This window comes from Nicotiana sylvestris, chromosome 4, assembly GCF_000393655.2.
Source record: "Nicotiana sylvestris chromosome 4, ASM39365v2, whole genome shotgun sequence".
In the NCBI taxonomy this organism is placed as follows: Eukaryota; Viridiplantae; Streptophyta; class Magnoliopsida; order Solanales; family Solanaceae; genus Nicotiana; species Nicotiana sylvestris.
The window spans coordinates 59,275,970-59,292,257 of record NC_091060.1 but is presented as its reverse complement, the minus strand read 5'-3'; the positions used below and the strand labels follow the sequence as shown (position 1 = coordinate 59,292,257).

The window sequence follows — 16,288 nt, the reverse complement described above, 5'->3', positions numbered from 1 at the left end:
CCTTCGCTGAATGCTAACCTCGTCTACTAAGTGAGCTTGTCAAACTGATTGTCTATATCTGTAGGCAAGAATGCAACGTCCGAACAAAAGGATGCCAGTATGAATAACATACCGAGTATATAAGGCACATAATCAGTATATAAAAGACATGGAAGAAACATGGAATAAATGACTTAACCTGTAAGTTTTGATAACTCTGTAAATCATGAAGTACTCATAGTGTCATGCATATGCATATGAATGCCATGTCGGGCATAGGTACATATTTTTATAACATCATCAAGCCTATGAGGGCATCTCATCATATCATCTAGGCCACTGTGGGCAAAATCATCAACGTATACTAGCTGATCAGGTAGTGGTGCGTATATAATGTTGTAACCTTTTCCCATATCCTATATACATATATACATATATGAATGAATGCAGTGCATGAGAAGTACGTCAATAAAATCTCTCGGAACATCATACGACTATTATACCTTTGATTAATGTCATGAAGTAAACTTTATCAACTTATGTATTTTTTGAGACCCATGAACGTATGATACAATAATAGGACACGTGGAGAATTAAGAACGTAGGCATCTCTAGTATTTCTATGAATAGAGTCATTTATGGAAGTTGTACGTTTTCTCGTTTCGTTTGTATCTTATGGATCATGCCAAAAAGAAAGAAGGTTAGCCTTAACATACCTGAATCGATTCTCTTTTGCAAAAACACGTAACGACGAATCGAAGTAGGAAAAAATCCGTATAATATTCTTGAGAAAGATTATACCGGGCATTCTTTGAATTAGCATTTCACGTTGGACCTGGTAGGGGTTCATAAGAATCCCTTCAGAGAATTCCATCATCCATTACTATGTAAACATTGTTATTTCTCTTTATTTTGATGTAGGAAGATTTCTTCTTCTATCAAGAGAGTGGTCCCCACTTGTGATGACTAAGCCACAAAAAATCCTCCAAAATGTGCCACCTTACCATATACTTAAGAGTCACTAATTTGGGCTTTAATTTGCACATACTTTGCTGCCACGATTAGGACACCTTAAGCTCATCCAAAGACCTTAGTTAATTATCCACAATTCCTTAATCAACTTGTTATTCTCCCATTAATCAATAATTAACTAATTATTCATATAATTAAGAATTATCTCAAATTACTTAAAATACTACTTACTTTTAACACACTTTATCATGTGGTACCTTTTTATGACACTAGTCCATAAATACCAGATATTATAGCTCGGACCATATTTTATCCCGAATTGTCAAACTTCGACGAAATTTATTTTCTTCGATTTGCTTACCCTCTCATCTTCATGATTTTACTTATCGCCTGTTATAAATAGCATAAATGCTTATAACCTCAAAAATAATCTCATTCCCGAGTCTGCGACGATTAACTTATAACGAAATTTTAATGTACGAAAGTACGGGATATAACCTCTTATTTCTGAGCTTCTATCAATTTAGTTATGACGTACTTTCACGTACGAAAACATGGGGTGTAACAATAAAGAGACTTTTAGTAAGTGTAAATTAGTAAAGTTTGCCAACCGGGGTAAAACAGCGTGATTCATTTTTTTTGCTTGTAAGTATTTGGTAGATGAAAAGGTTTGAAGATACTTTTTGCATGGTAAGAAACATATTTTTTTGAAAAAAAGAAATTATTTCTTTACTGAATTAAATAAACTTCACATAAAATTTAAAAAGATGTTTATAAAATTGATTAAACAGAATAGTAGGTTCCTCTTTAAGAAAGTCCCCGAGATGGCGTATTATTAGTATGGGCAAATTAGCAAATTGTTATGTTTTTATATTAATGTAAAATGAGTTAAAAAAATTGTTACACAAGTTTAAAATAAGAACGCTAAGCATAATATTATAAACTATAAGAGAGGTCGGGGTTTCAAAGCGAAACTTGAAGAGAAATTATTGTGTGTGTATATATATTATATGTATAGTAAATTATATTGTACATTTATAACTATGGAGAGTTTTCCAAATTGTTATGACCAGTTGAGTTTTTTATATTTGTTAGGACTTGCTTTTCATATTTGTTAGGACTAAGATTTATTACTTGACTTGTATATTTATTGTTGATCAACAATGGAAGGCTAGCTTTTCTCTTCCGTACGTGGCCAATGTTCGCTTGCATGTTTGTCATGGTATCAGAGACAAGGTCGAGGCAAACCGTAAGGAACTCCGAGAGACATATCAATAGCAGGCGACAATAGTAAAGATGCCGTTGCGGGCGGCGTGGTCGATGTTGGTGACTATACAAACAAAAGACTCTCTCCGTACGATATAACATCCAATGACAATCTGGTGATTTTGATAACGCATGTTACTCTGAAAGAAGAAAACTATGATGAATGATCAATGTCCGTGAGGACCGCCTTGAGAGCGAGGAAGAAATTTGGACTTGTTGACGGAACAATCAGAAGACCGGAGAAAAGGTCTCCAAATATTGAAGATTGGTGGACCATCAACTCGTTATTGGTTTTTTGGATTTGGAATGCTATTTAGCCTATTTTGCGTTCGTCTATACAACACATGGAAGTTGCTGAAGATTTATGGAATAGTGCTAGATCTCGATCTTTAATGGCCCAAAAATTCAACGGTTGAAGGCTAAACTTGCGAAGTACAAATAGAAAGGCGTGATCGTAGTTAATTATTATGAAAAGTTAACAAAACTCTACGGACTTGCTAATTTGGATCAAATTCTGACTTTCGCATGTGGTAGGTTCACATACGATCTTGGTGCAATCTTAGAGAATAAAAGGAAAGAGAAGAAGTTGTACTTTTTTTATGGGGTTATATGAAACATTGTATGGAACAGTGAGGTCGAACTTTTTCGCTCAAGATTCGTTGCTAATTTTGAATCGATTTACTCGAAGTTGGTACGAAAAAAGTGTGTGAAGATGATGGCTCGAGAAACAGGTGAAAACAATAATTATACGGCCTTTTCTACGCAAGGGCAATCTCTCTATAGAGGTCAGAATGAAGTGAAGGATAAAATACGACGTGCCCCTATTGCAAGCGAACTGGACATAATTCAGGAAGTTTCTCCTACCTTGTTGGGTATCCAAAATGGTGAAAAGAAAGACCTCGGGGTGATGGCAAATCGGGCAGGTGCGGTAAAGAACAACAACAACATTAGAAGGGTAGAATAAGTGGAGGCTGCCGATGTGGCGATGCATTTTTTACGAATGTTGCACAGGCCACGGGAGGTGGCATCTCCGTAGCTATAACGGGGACAAAAAAGGCTGGGCCTCCAGAGTTGAGCAATGAGCAATGTCAGACTTTGATTGCTATGTTAAATAACAAACAGATATGTTCGAATGAGAAAATGAATGATAAGCAAAATTTTGTGCCTTGGATCATCTATACAGGAGCGACGAATTATATGACATGATGTTTACAATTATTGCATAATGTGCAGAAAATTTCAAGATGTCCTGTTAGTTTTCCTTATCGGAGTACTGATGTAGAGACCACTGAGGTTAAACGAAACTTTAAGAAAATTTAATCTAAAAATGTTCTTTTTGTGCCCGGCTTACCATGTAACTTGATTTATGTATCTCGATTAATCAATTACTCAATTGTTTTGGTCCCTTTCAGTAAAATTTGTGTATTATACATGACCAAAACTAAAGGATGCTGATTGGATCTAGTGAGTAGAAAGATGGACTCTATTATTTCTGGAACAAAAATAGGACATGTGCTCTAAAGGTTGGTGGTATTGACTCGCTGGATTTTTGGCACATGCATTTGGGTCAGCATTCTCTACAAGTAACCATATTAATTCTTGTCATCGATTTTAGGAAAAATTATGATGTTTTGAGTTAAAGTTTCAATGTATGTCATCGGGCTAAACAAACAAATGACAAAATTTTCTCTGAGTAATAACAGAACTTCTCACATTTTTGAGTTGATTTATTGTGATTTATGGGGACCTTATCGAACAACATGATCTTATGGTACATCATATTTTTAGAGTGTTGTAGATGATTACTCGTGTTTTGTTGATCGTTTTTATTGATTGATAAGAAGAAATAGTGAAAACGATAAAGAATTTCTTTACTATGGTAGACAGACAATTCAATAAGCGAGTCAAAACTTTTAGGAGCGATAATGGAATAGAGTTTACATGAATGAGAAACTATTTTCTTGAATGTGAATTTGTATTTCAAACTTCGTGTACAGGAACTCCCCAAAAGAATGGAGAGCAGAAAAAAGGTATCATAATATCTTGAATATAGTCCGAGCATTGCGCTTTCAAGGTAACTTGCCGATCGATTTTAGGAGGAATGTGTTTTGATGGCTTGTCACTTGATTAGCCGAACTCCATCTTCAATCTTGTATGGAAAGATACCTTATGAATTATTATATGGTTGGGTGCCTGAGTAGGGACATCTTCGAGTATTTGGCTCGCTATGATATGCTCGAAGATAAGGGAGGAAGGGTGATAAATTTTCGATTAGAAGTTGCACGTGTGTTTTCGTGGGATATCACTATGTAAAGAAGGTTTAGGAGAATGATTTGGAAAAGAAAGAATATCTCGTTTCACGAGATACTGATTTGTATGAGATTGAATTCCCTTTCGCTTCATCAATGCATGACACTAGCAGGGAGGAAACTAAAGAAATGGATGTGGAGGAACTAGGAGGGTATGGAAAGTATGAAGTGAGGCGGGGCAGCGAATCAGTCCAAGCTCGTGAAGTTGAGCCTGACGATGAGGATCACCACGAAGCCGGCATAGAGGAGAATGTTCACCAGGAGGTAGGGGCCGAAACTGATGAAGACGAAATAGTAGAGGAGGATCAGTTGGGACACAAACAGCGCAAAAAACACACACCGATCTGAATGTGTGATTAAATTAATAATGTTGTCCATAAATTAAGTACATCTTATCCTCCATCCACTTCACAACCTCATTCAGGTACGCCTTGCCCTTTATCACAATATGTGAATGGCGAGAAATTCTTTGTACAACAAAGGACTTTCTTTGTAGCAACCATTGCAACACATGGATGACCTCATTTCTCTAAGGCCGTGAAAGATGCCAAGTGGAGAGAAACGATTGGATTGGAAATACAGGTGCTGGAGAATAATGAAACATGGATGTGACGACCCAGTCAGTCGTCTCATGAGTTACCGCTCCGTTTTTCGCATTTTTGCTTCTTATTGCTTTGTCTAATGGTTCTAAATGTGATGGGGTTAATTGGTTTGAGTTCGGAAAGGATTTAGTAAGGTTTGAGACACTTAGTCTCTTTTGAGGAAGCTTAAGTTGAAAACGTCAACCGGATGTTGACTTATGTGTTAGAGGGCTCGGATGTGAGTTCCGATGGTTCGGTTAGCTTTGGGAGGTGAATTGGGACTTAGGAGCATGATCAGAATGAGTTTTGGAGGTTCGGAGTAGATTTAGGCTTGAATTGGCGGAATTGGATTTTTGGCGATTTCCGGTTGATAGGTGAAATTTTAATATAGGGGTCGGAATGGAATTCTGAGAGTTGTAGTAGTTCCGTTGCATCATTTGGGATGTATGTGTAAAATTTCAGGCCATTCAGACGTGGTTTGGTTGGGTTTTTGATCAAAAGCGTAATTTAGAAGATTTTGGAAACATAGGCTTGAATCCAATGTATTTTGGTTGATTAGATGTTGTTTGAGGTGTTTTAAAGATTGGTACAAGTTTGAATAAGGTTTTGGGATATGTTGGTGCTTTTGGTTAAGGTCCCGGGGGCCTCGAGGTGATTTCGGATGGTTGTCGGAGAGTTTGGAAAATTTGAGAAAGCTGCAGATTTTTCTGTTCTGGTATTTCCGCACCTGCGGATTGGGAACCACAGGTGCGATGCTGCAAATGCGAGGAAATGACCGCAGATGCGGTCAAGGAAGAGAAGTGCAGGAGCCGCAGATGTGTTTGGCTGATCGCACCTGTGATGGCGCACGTACGACTACGTGGTCGCAGATACGATTTTTGGATTTTAAGTGAAAGCCGCAGAAGCGGCTAATTTACCGCAAATGCGGTAACGCAGAAGCGGTGTTTGGGCCGCAGGTGCGGAATCCCTGGGCCAAAAGGTATAAATTATTTCTTCGCGAAATTTTACTAAGTACTCCATTTTTGAAGACGGGAAAGAGGCTAAGGCAGTGGATTTCAAGAGAAATCAAGGGATATCAGTTGGGTAAGTTCCCTAAGCTTCATTATTTTGGGTTTATGATCATTTTTCCATTGTTTAATCATGGTATTAGTGGAGATTAAGGAAGAAAAATTGGGGATTATGACTTGAGATTTAGAGACATTAAAATGAGAATTTGAGGGGTCAATTGGACTCCGATTTCAGTGTTCTTGGTATGTATGAACTCGTGGAAGGATAAGGATTCCGTTGATTTGATTTTTATCGAGTTTTGAGACGTGGTCCCGAGCATCGGGTTTGGCTAATTTCGGGATTTTTGATATTAATTGATTATTTTCGCTTGGGCTTCGTTCTCTTAGCATATTTTTGACGTTGTGATTCTAATTTTGGATAGATTCGACGCGAGTGGAGGCCGATTCGAGGGGCAAAGGCATCGCGAAGTAGTATTTTCACCAGTTTGAGGTAAGTAACCATTGTAAATCTTGAATTGAGGTACAAAACCCTGGTATTTCACTTGTTTTGATAAATACGGTGACACACATGCTAGGTGACGAGCGTTTGGGCATGCACCGGTAGGGATTGTGACTTGGTCCATCCCGTAGCGACTATTAAGCCGTGTATTTGATTTGAAACCTTATGATATTCTGTACTTTAGTCATTATAATATATTATGGGTTGTATGCCATGTTTGGGGCCTTGTGCCGACCTATTGAGACCCTTAAGGGCATTTTTACTGTTTTTCCTCACTCTTACTTGTTTGAAAGCATATCCTTAGTCATGTTTTACCTGTTTATTGTTCAAAACTGGTTTTATCACTCCACTTCTTAAATGTGAGGACTTTTTGGACTGAGTTCCCTAATTTCTACTGTTGTGCCCAAGAGGCTATTAGGTTAATGACTGAGAGAAGTTGAGAACCTAATGGTAAGGACATTTATATATGTATAAGTTATGGATATAGCTGCACATCGCAGTGATACTTATATGGGTCGGGCTGCATGCCGCAACGATATATATATATATTGGATCGGGCTGCACGCCGCAGCGATATGATGCTTGGGCTGTAGGAGCCCCTCCGGAGTTTGTACACCCACAGTGAGCGTAGTCGACTAATTTGCATGGTGTCCCAGTTTCCATCATTTTAGATAGGGGCACTCAGCTTACTTTGCAGTTTTGGAGGTCTATGTAGTGAGAGTTGGGTACTCAGGTTGAGTTGAGCACAGCTTTTCACTCTCAGATGGACGGGCAGTCCGAGCGCGCTATTCAGATATTGGAGGACATGTTGCATGCTTGTGTCATTAATTTAGGAGGGTCATGGGATCAGTTTCTACCGCTTGCATTGTTTGCTTATAACAACAACTACCAGTCAAGTATTCAGATGGCTCCATATGAGGCTCTGTATGGGAGGCGATAAAGATCTCTAGTTGGTTGGTTCGAGCCGGGTGAGGCTAGGCTATTGGGGACAGACTTGGTTCAGGATGCTTTAGAAAGGGTGAAGGTGATTCAGGAGAGGCTTCGTACCATTCAGTCGAGGCAAAAGAGTTATGCTGACAGGAAGGTTCGGGATGTGTCCTACATGGTTGGGGAGAAGGTTCTGTTGAAGGTTTCACCCATGAAGGGCGTTATGAGATTTGGGAAGAAGGGTAAATTTAGTCCTCAGTTCATTGAGCCTTTTGAGGTGCTTTGGAGGATTGGGGAGGTGGCTTATGAGCTTGCTTTGCCACCCAGCTTCTCAAGTGTGCATCCGGTATTTCATGTTTCTATGCTCCGAAAGTATATTGGGGATCCGTCTCATGTTCTAGATTTTAGCACAGTTTAATTGGATAGTGATTTGACTTATGATGTGGAGCCAGTAGCTATTTTGAGTCATCGAGTTCGAAAGTTGAGGTCAAAGGATATAACTTCAGTGAAAGTGCAGTGGAGAGGTCGGCCCGTGGAGGAGGCTACCTGGGAAACCGAGCGGGAGATACGGAGTTGATATTCTCCCCTATTTGAGGTTTCAGGTATGTTTCTTGACTAGTTTAAGGACAAACATTTATTTAAGTTGGGGAGGATGTGATGACTCGGCCAGTTGTCTCATGAGTTACCACTCTGTTTTACCCATTTTTGCTTCTTATTGCTTTGTCTAATGGTTTTATATGTGATCGGGTTGATTGGTTCGAGTTCAGAAAGGATTTGGTAAAGTTTGAGACACTTAGTATCTTTTGAGGAAGCTTAAGTTGGAAAAGTCAACCGGATATTGACTTATGTGTTAGAGGGATCGGATGTGAGTTCCGATGGTTCGGTTAGCTTCGTGAGGTGATTTGGGACTTAGAAGCGTGATCAGAATGAGTTTTGGAGGTCCAGAGTAGATTTAGGATTGAATTGACGGAATTGAATTTTTGGCAATTTCCGGTTGATAGGTGAGATTTTGATATAGGAGTCAGAATGGAATTTTGAGAGTTGTAGTAGTTCCGTTGCATCATTTGGAATGTGTGTATAAAATTTCAGGTCATTCGGACGTGGTTTAGTTGTTTTTTTATCAAAAGCGTAATTTAGAAGATTTTGGAAACTTAGGCTTGAATCCGATGTGTTTTGGTTGATTCAATATTGTTTGAGGTGTTTTGAAGATTGGTACAAGTTCGAATAAGGTTTTGGGATATGTTGGTGCTTTTAGTTGAGGTCTCGTTGGCCTCGGGGTGATTTCGGATGGTTGTCGGAGAGTTTGGAAAATTTGAGAAAGCTGCAGATTTTTCTATTATGGTATTTCCGCACCTGCGGATTAGCGACCGCAGGTGCGATGCCACAGATGCAAGGAAATGACCACAGAAGCGGTCAAGGAAGAGAAGTGCAGGAGCCGTAGATGCGGTTGGATGACCGCACCTGCGCCATCGCAGATGGTCGCAGATGCAACTTTTGGATTTTAAGTGAAAGCCGCAGAAGCGGTTAATTGACCGCAAATACGGTACCGCAGAAGCGGTATCTGAGCCGCAGGTGCGGAATCCCTGGGCCAGAAGGTATAAATTGTTTCTTCGCGAAATTTTGCTAAGTACTCCATTTTTTAAGACGGGAAAGAGGCTAAGGCAGTGGATTTCAAGAGAAATCAAGGGATATCAGTTGGGTAAGTTGCCTAAGCTTCATTATTTGGGTTTATGATAATTTTTTCATTGTTTAATCATGGTATTAGTGGAGATTAAGGAAGAAAAGTTGGGGATTAGAGCTTGAGATTAAGAGACTTTAAAATGAGAATTTGAGGGGTCATTTTGACTCCAATTTCAGTGTTCTTTGTATATATGGACTCGTGGAAGGATAAGCATCCCGTTGATGTGATTTTTATCGAGTTTCAAGATGTGGTCCCGGGGGTTGGATTTGGACAATTACGGAATTTTTAATATTAATTGATTGTTTTCTCTTGGGCTTCGTTCCCTTAACATATCTTTGACGCTGTGATTGTGATTTTGGATAGATTCTATGTGAGTGAAGGCCGATTCTAGGGGCAAAGGCTTCGCAGGGTAGTATTTTTACCGGTTTGAGGTATGTAACCATTGTAAATCTTGAACTGAGGGTACAAAACCCCAGTATTTGACTTGTTTTGATAAATGCGATGACGCACATGCTAGGTGACGAGCGTGTGGGCGTGCACCAGTAGGGATTGTGATTTGGTCCGTCCCGTAGCGACTATTAAGCCGCGTATTTGATTTGAAACTTTATGATACTCCATACATTAGTAATTATAATGTATTATGGGTTGTATGCCATGTTTGGTACCTTATGCCGACCTGTTGAGACCCTTAGGGTCATTTTTAATATTTTTCCTCACTCTACTTGTTTGAAAGCATAACCTCAGTCATGTTTTACCTATTTATTGTTCAAAATTGGTTTTATCACTCCACTTCTTAAATGTGAAGACTGTTTGGACTGAGTTCCCTAATTTCTACTGTTGTGCCCGAGAGGCTGTGAGGTTAATGATTGAGAGAGGTTGAGAACCCAATGGTGAGGACATTTATATATGTATGAGTTATGGATCGGGCTGCACGCCGCAGCGATACTTACATGGGTCGGGTTGCATGCCGCAACGATATATATATATATATATATATATATATATATATATATATTGGATCGGGCTTCGCGCCGCAGCGATATGACGCTTGGGCTGTAGGAGCCCCTCCGGAGTCTGTACACCCCAGTGAGTGTAGTCGACTATAAATTATGGATCGGGCTGCACGCCGCAGCGGTTACTATAATTTCTATTATTATGAGATATTAATGAGACTGAGTGCTGAGAGTGAGTACTGAGTGGCGAGAGTTGAGTTACGAGTGATTGAGAGGCTGCCCGAGAGGCCATATTCTGAGTGATACCTTGCCTGAGGGGCCTAGTTATGATATTTTCACTGATTTCACTCTTCTTTTAAAATAAGCCTCTATTGTAAGAACTTGCTAAGTATATGATTTCAAGTATTTAAACTGAAATTGATGATTTTCGACAAAACTGGTTTTAAACTGGGGAATTTGGTCTGCTATTCTGCTGTTTATTCATTTATATGATTTTTAACTGCTCGTCACTGCTTTCAGACCTTATTTACTCTAGTTACTTACTGAGTTGGCATACTCACATTACTCCCCGCACCTTGTATGCAGATCCATGTGCCCGAGCGACAGAGTGAGGGTCCTCAGCTGATCTGGAGTTTGCCGGAAATTGCAAGGTAGTTGCATGGCGTCCGCAACCCTATTTTCTCCCTCCTATCTTGTTTTTTTCCCGCATTTTTTGACTTATGATGTATTATACAGTCAGCTATATATTAGATGCTCTAGACTCGTGACACCAAATATTTTGTGCTGTATAGTTTTATGTTTTATTAACTTCTGCATATATATATTTGTTGTTTTAAACACTTATTATGGAAATCTAGTATCTAAACCCGTGTTAGAAAATGGCTTATTAAAAGAAAATGGGTTGTGATTAAATGGTTGGGTTGTCTTGCCTAGTAATGTGATAGACGCCATCACGACTGGTATTTGGGGTCGTGACAATGGGTAATAAAGGATCTACCTCCTAACAAAAAGGTTCCCGGTTGCAAGTGAATTTACAAGATAAAGTACCATTCTGATGGAATAATTGAGCGACACAAGGCCCAACTAGTTATTCTCCAGAATCATCAAATAGAAAGGATCGACTATAATGAAATATTTTTCCAGTGGCAAAGATGGTAATTGTCCGCATATTTTTTTTGTTGCAGTGCCAAAGATTTGGGAGTTATATCAAATAGACATACATAATGCCTTCCTAAATGGGGATATTCACGAGGAGGTATATATAAAATTGTCTCGTGTGTTTCAGGTTAGAAGTCCAAAAAAAGTGTGCAGACTTCAGAAATCTCTTTATGGGTTAAAGCAATCGCCGAGGTGTTGGTTTGCTAAGTTGTCGGCTGCCTTGGAGGACTATAGGTTCAATCATTCTTACTATGATTACTCTTTTTTTACTATGAAAAAGGGTAAAGTTTGATTAAATATCTTTATGTATGCTGATGATTTGATTCTCTCAGGCAAAGAGCTCGAGACTATCTGCGAGCTCAAAGCATATCTTGGAAAATATTTTCACATGAAGAATTTGGGTAGATTGAAATAATTTTTGGGAGTGAAAGCCTCTAGAAATTTGGATGGCATCTTCTTCAGCTAACGAAAGTATGTCTTAGATTTTATCTTGTAGGTTGGGTTATAAGATGCTAAGCATGTTAATGCCGTGGAACAGAATCATCGGCGGGCATTGGCGGATGGACGAACGCTTGATTACCCTAAGCGATATAGTCGTTTGATAGGTTGACTTATTTATTTGTCTTTCACTCAGCCGCAACTATAATATAGTGCTCATATTCTATCTATGTTCATGCAGCAACCAAAAGAAGAGCATTTAGATGCAGTTTTACGGGTTGTCCGCTACTTCAAAAGGAATCCGGGACAAGGCATTTTATTGAGAAGCAAATGTGATCTGCGTCTCTATGAATGGTGTGAATCTGATTGGGCCATTTGTTTATTGACTCGCCACTCGTTCAGAGGCTGGTTTATCTAGCTAGGTAATTCAACCATTTCTAAGAAGTAACATACCATCTCTCGATCATCTGCAGAGAATGAATATCATTCTATGGTAATGACAATCTGTGAGCTGAAATGGTTGAAGGAAATTTTATCTAATTTGGGAGTGACTTGTACTTCCCTTATTTGTTTTTATTGTGCTGGTCAAGTAATGTTGTACATGGTTAATAATTCAATCTTTCATGAAAAAAATTAAACAGATTGAAGTGGACTGTCATGTTATTTGTGAAGAGAGTGACAACAGGAAAATTTTTCCTAGCTTTATGCCTTCACACGAGCATTTGGCAGATATCTTTACGAAGGCATTAGGAAAATCTCAATATGTTTCCTTCTTGGAAAGTTAGACATTTGTAATTCGCATAAGCCCAACTTAAGGGGGAGTATTAAGCGCGTGTTTGTATATATTATATGTATGGTAAAATATATTGAATGTTTAAGACTAGGAGAGTTTGTCATATTTGTTAGGACTAGTTGAGTTTTTCGTATTTAGCTAGCAAAATTTCAGCGCTTCGAGCACGGTCGTTAAAAACTTTATTCGACATACAAAATAATCCTTATACTAATATCCGAATATGTTAAATATCATACAGTTTTCCAACCTAATAGATAAAAATTGAAATTTTAATCCATCTTTATCTAGCGAATTAGTATGATTTTTTTTCTTCTAATTTTCCATCGCTTATATGTTTCTAGTCTTCTAGACCCCAATATTAAAATAAAAATACCGATTGAACGAAATTAAAAGAAAAAGGGTAAAATCGAATATATCACACAAATCAACAAAATCGAATTCTACAAAGTTTTTCAATCTTGTAGACCTACCCAAGACAAAATAACAACACATAATGAAAGAAATTAAAAGAAAAAGGGTAAAATTGAATCCGTGGCACAAGTCAATGGAATCAAATTTTACAAATATTTTCTCTAATTTTTTCCTTCCCTTTTCCATTTAAGTTACCTTTTTCTTCTATTTCCTTTTTATTTTTCCTTTTTCTTTATTACTCCTTGCGCATTTAGTTTGCAAAATAATAATAATAAGAAACTCCTTTTTCTTCTTCTCTAATTTCTCAAAATAAAGATAGCAAGTAACCAAAGAACCTCAATCCATAATAACGATAGGTAACCAATGCGATTTTGAGGCATAATAATGGTATGTAACTAAAGAGACACAAAGTATTTTTTTTATTGGTTTTTAAAAATAAAACTGCAAAAAAAAAAAAAAAATGGAAGGGCAAAAAAATAAAAATGAGAATCCTTTTTTATTGAAGGTTATTGAAAGAGACATAAAAGCATTAGTAGTTATTCTCATCTTCGTATAAGAAGAGTACTCTCACCTCTTTAATTCTCTCTTATCCCCGGAAAAATAATGATAGAAAAATCAAACACATAAAATAGCAAGCACATAAAAAGATTAAAAGGGAATATGCACAAAAAACCATTGCCTGCAATTTTTAAATAAATGAATAATGAAAGTGAGCATCCCATTCAACACAAACAAAAAGAAAAAAATTGAGAATGAACTATCAAAAGTCCCAATCTCCTTTGAAATCAGAAGAAAAACAAAGTTACCTGAATCAAGACAACCGTGATACCAAAGTAGAGGTTTCAATAGTTTTATTTATCCATACGGAGTTTCATATATTGCTGTGAGACATTTTGAATACAAATAATAAGGCACGTACTCAAAAAATGAGAATGAAAACTCATTACCAATATATGCTACATTAAAATTTATACGGTAAAATTGTAATAAGGCATGGAAAGAAAAACATGATCATACCTTCACGGATGAAAGATCGCAAAAACTCTTTAAGAAAAACAAAAATTAAATGGGAAGCCCGTTAATGTTCGTGAAGCCTAAGTGCAACATGAATGGGGACGAAGGGAGTATTTATTTTCAATATAAATATAAAATTGAAATGTTTCCACTTTCCAGTTGCACCAAGGACGTACAAGGGACGGAAAAACAAGAGCCATGCATGGAGGAATTTGTTATGTGCACGTGCAAACATAGAGCTCTCTTTCTCTGTCTCAAATAAGCCTAGTTCGCCTTTTGGCTTTCCTGTTTCACTTTCCATTTATTGTAATTCGCCATCAAAATCATCTATTTTTTTTTTTGTTTTTCTCTCCAAAAGTCATTACTTTACCTAGTACTCCCTCCGTTCCAATCTATGTGAACCTGTTTGACTGGACACGGAGTTTAAGAAAAAATGAAGATTTTTGAAATTTGTGGTACTAAAAAGTCCAAATGGGGCCCAGAATATTTGTGTGGTTATAAAAGCTTCTCATTAAGGGTAGAGTTGTAACTTTAAACTAAATTGTTGCCAAATTTAGAAAAGGTTCATTCTTTTTGGAACGGACCAAAAAGGAAATAGGTTCACGTAGACTGGAATGGAGGGAGTAATACTCACGAATTTTTCAGTGAAAATTATTGATGTGAGAGGTTCAATTATAAACAAAATACAAAATTTAGAACTTCCACTAATTTAGGACCTAACCCACCCTAGATTCGACACAATCCTTCACCCACCCACTTATATTGGTCCAGGGGCGGATCCAGAGCATGAAGATTGGGTTCATCGAAACTCAGTAGTTTTTGTTCTAACCTGGTATATATACTAAGAAATTAATTAAATATATATAAATATTATTGTATATTAAGTTAAGATCGTTAAAGGAACCCACTAACTTTAAATTTTGGATCCTCCTCGATTAATGGGTCGACTATATAATAGAGTACCAGTAAGTTTTCGCAGACTTGCAATTGCTACAGAACTCAGGATATTCCATCAGAGTTTCAGCAACTAGCAAATTAAATAACTATGGCATAAATGTTATTGTATTCACCTACATGGTTTTAAGGGTTAGTGCTTTTGTTAGGTCTCGTATTTAGTCCCAGAATCTTAATTAATTTATTTTTTGAAGAATCCCATGCAAGAAGTGTGTGGAACCAGCGCTGAATCTTTTTTGGATTAAAAAGTGGGTGGGTTGGGTCATACATTGTTACAGGTGGTAAATTTAGTATTTTCAAATATTTTAATTTGCTTAAACGTGTCATGCCAATAATTATCTGCCGTAAATAATAGAATTCGGATAAGATAACACATGAAAGGTTAACTAGGTAAAATATCTATAATTGATCTTACTTAAACATTTTAGAACTTGTAGCAACATTCAGACAGAAGTATAGCTCTGCAGATTTTGAATTCAACACTAAAAAATAAAGTAGTACTTAGTTCGTACCTGGAAGTCCTTGTTGATAATCATCGCCACCGTGCAAAAGACATTAGCAGAGAAACACATAATCATTTGCATCTCTAATACCATGGGGTAAGTAACAGCCTTTTTTGCCTTCGTATAAGTTAACTCTAAGAGTGGCGGCACTATCCCATACAAAGCTGCGGCTGAAAGCGACATCATGAACCCAAGAAAATACATCTTAATTGACTCGCCAGTTGAACGGTCGCCATTCACACGAACAGCCAATATTCCAGCTCCTAGAGTAAGCAAAACTATTGCATTTGTTCTATATACAGTAATCTTCTGCTTAACAATGACATAAGCAAACAAGTCTGCGAATGGAAACTGGGTAGCAGCTAAAAGAGTCGATGTGGAAACGGGTAGTAGTGATGAACCCAAAGTGCTACAATAACACTGGAGGACATAGAGGATGCCGAGAGCTGCAGCAACTATTGTTTCCTGACAACTTACGGAAAAGAAGTTGGTTTCAGAACCATAGATTTTACGACGATGGAAATAGGCGATGGTGAGAGGGATAAGAAAGACTGGGAAACCAACAGATTGTAACCAACTAAACAGCCACAATCTTTTGCCTCCATGATTTAAATATAGGCCAGCGAGTAAAGGGGGTCCGCAGGTGCCTATGGAGAGCATGATACAATTGAGAAGTAAGAGAGGTTTCTTCATTATGGTATTACCTTGATCTTCTTATATTTACGTTTGCAAGCGATGATGCATGTGAAGTATGTAGCGGAATATATAGTAGTTTCGCGGCTTGCACTTGGAATCTGGTCCACGATTGCCATGTTATTCGGGGTGCGTGCAGCATATACACAT

At 37.8% G+C, this 16,288-nt stretch overlaps 1 protein-coding gene across 1 annotated transcript; it reads right to left on the bottom strand.

The window, feature by feature from the left end:
- Positions 1 to 15,385: 15,385 nt before the first annotated feature.
- Positions 15,386 to 16,050, bottom strand: LOC104235205 (purine permease 1-like). The gene is made up of 3 exons (XM_070172921.1): positions 16,006 to 16,050; positions 15,455 to 15,910; positions 15,386 to 15,403 (listed from the first exon to the last, which is right to left on the bottom strand). The coding sequence occupies exons 1-3, from the start codon at positions 16,048 to 16,050 to the stop codon at positions 15,386 to 15,388; spliced, it is 519 nt and encodes a 172-aa protein (XP_070029022.1).
- Positions 16,051 to 16,288: the final 238 nt, after the last annotated feature.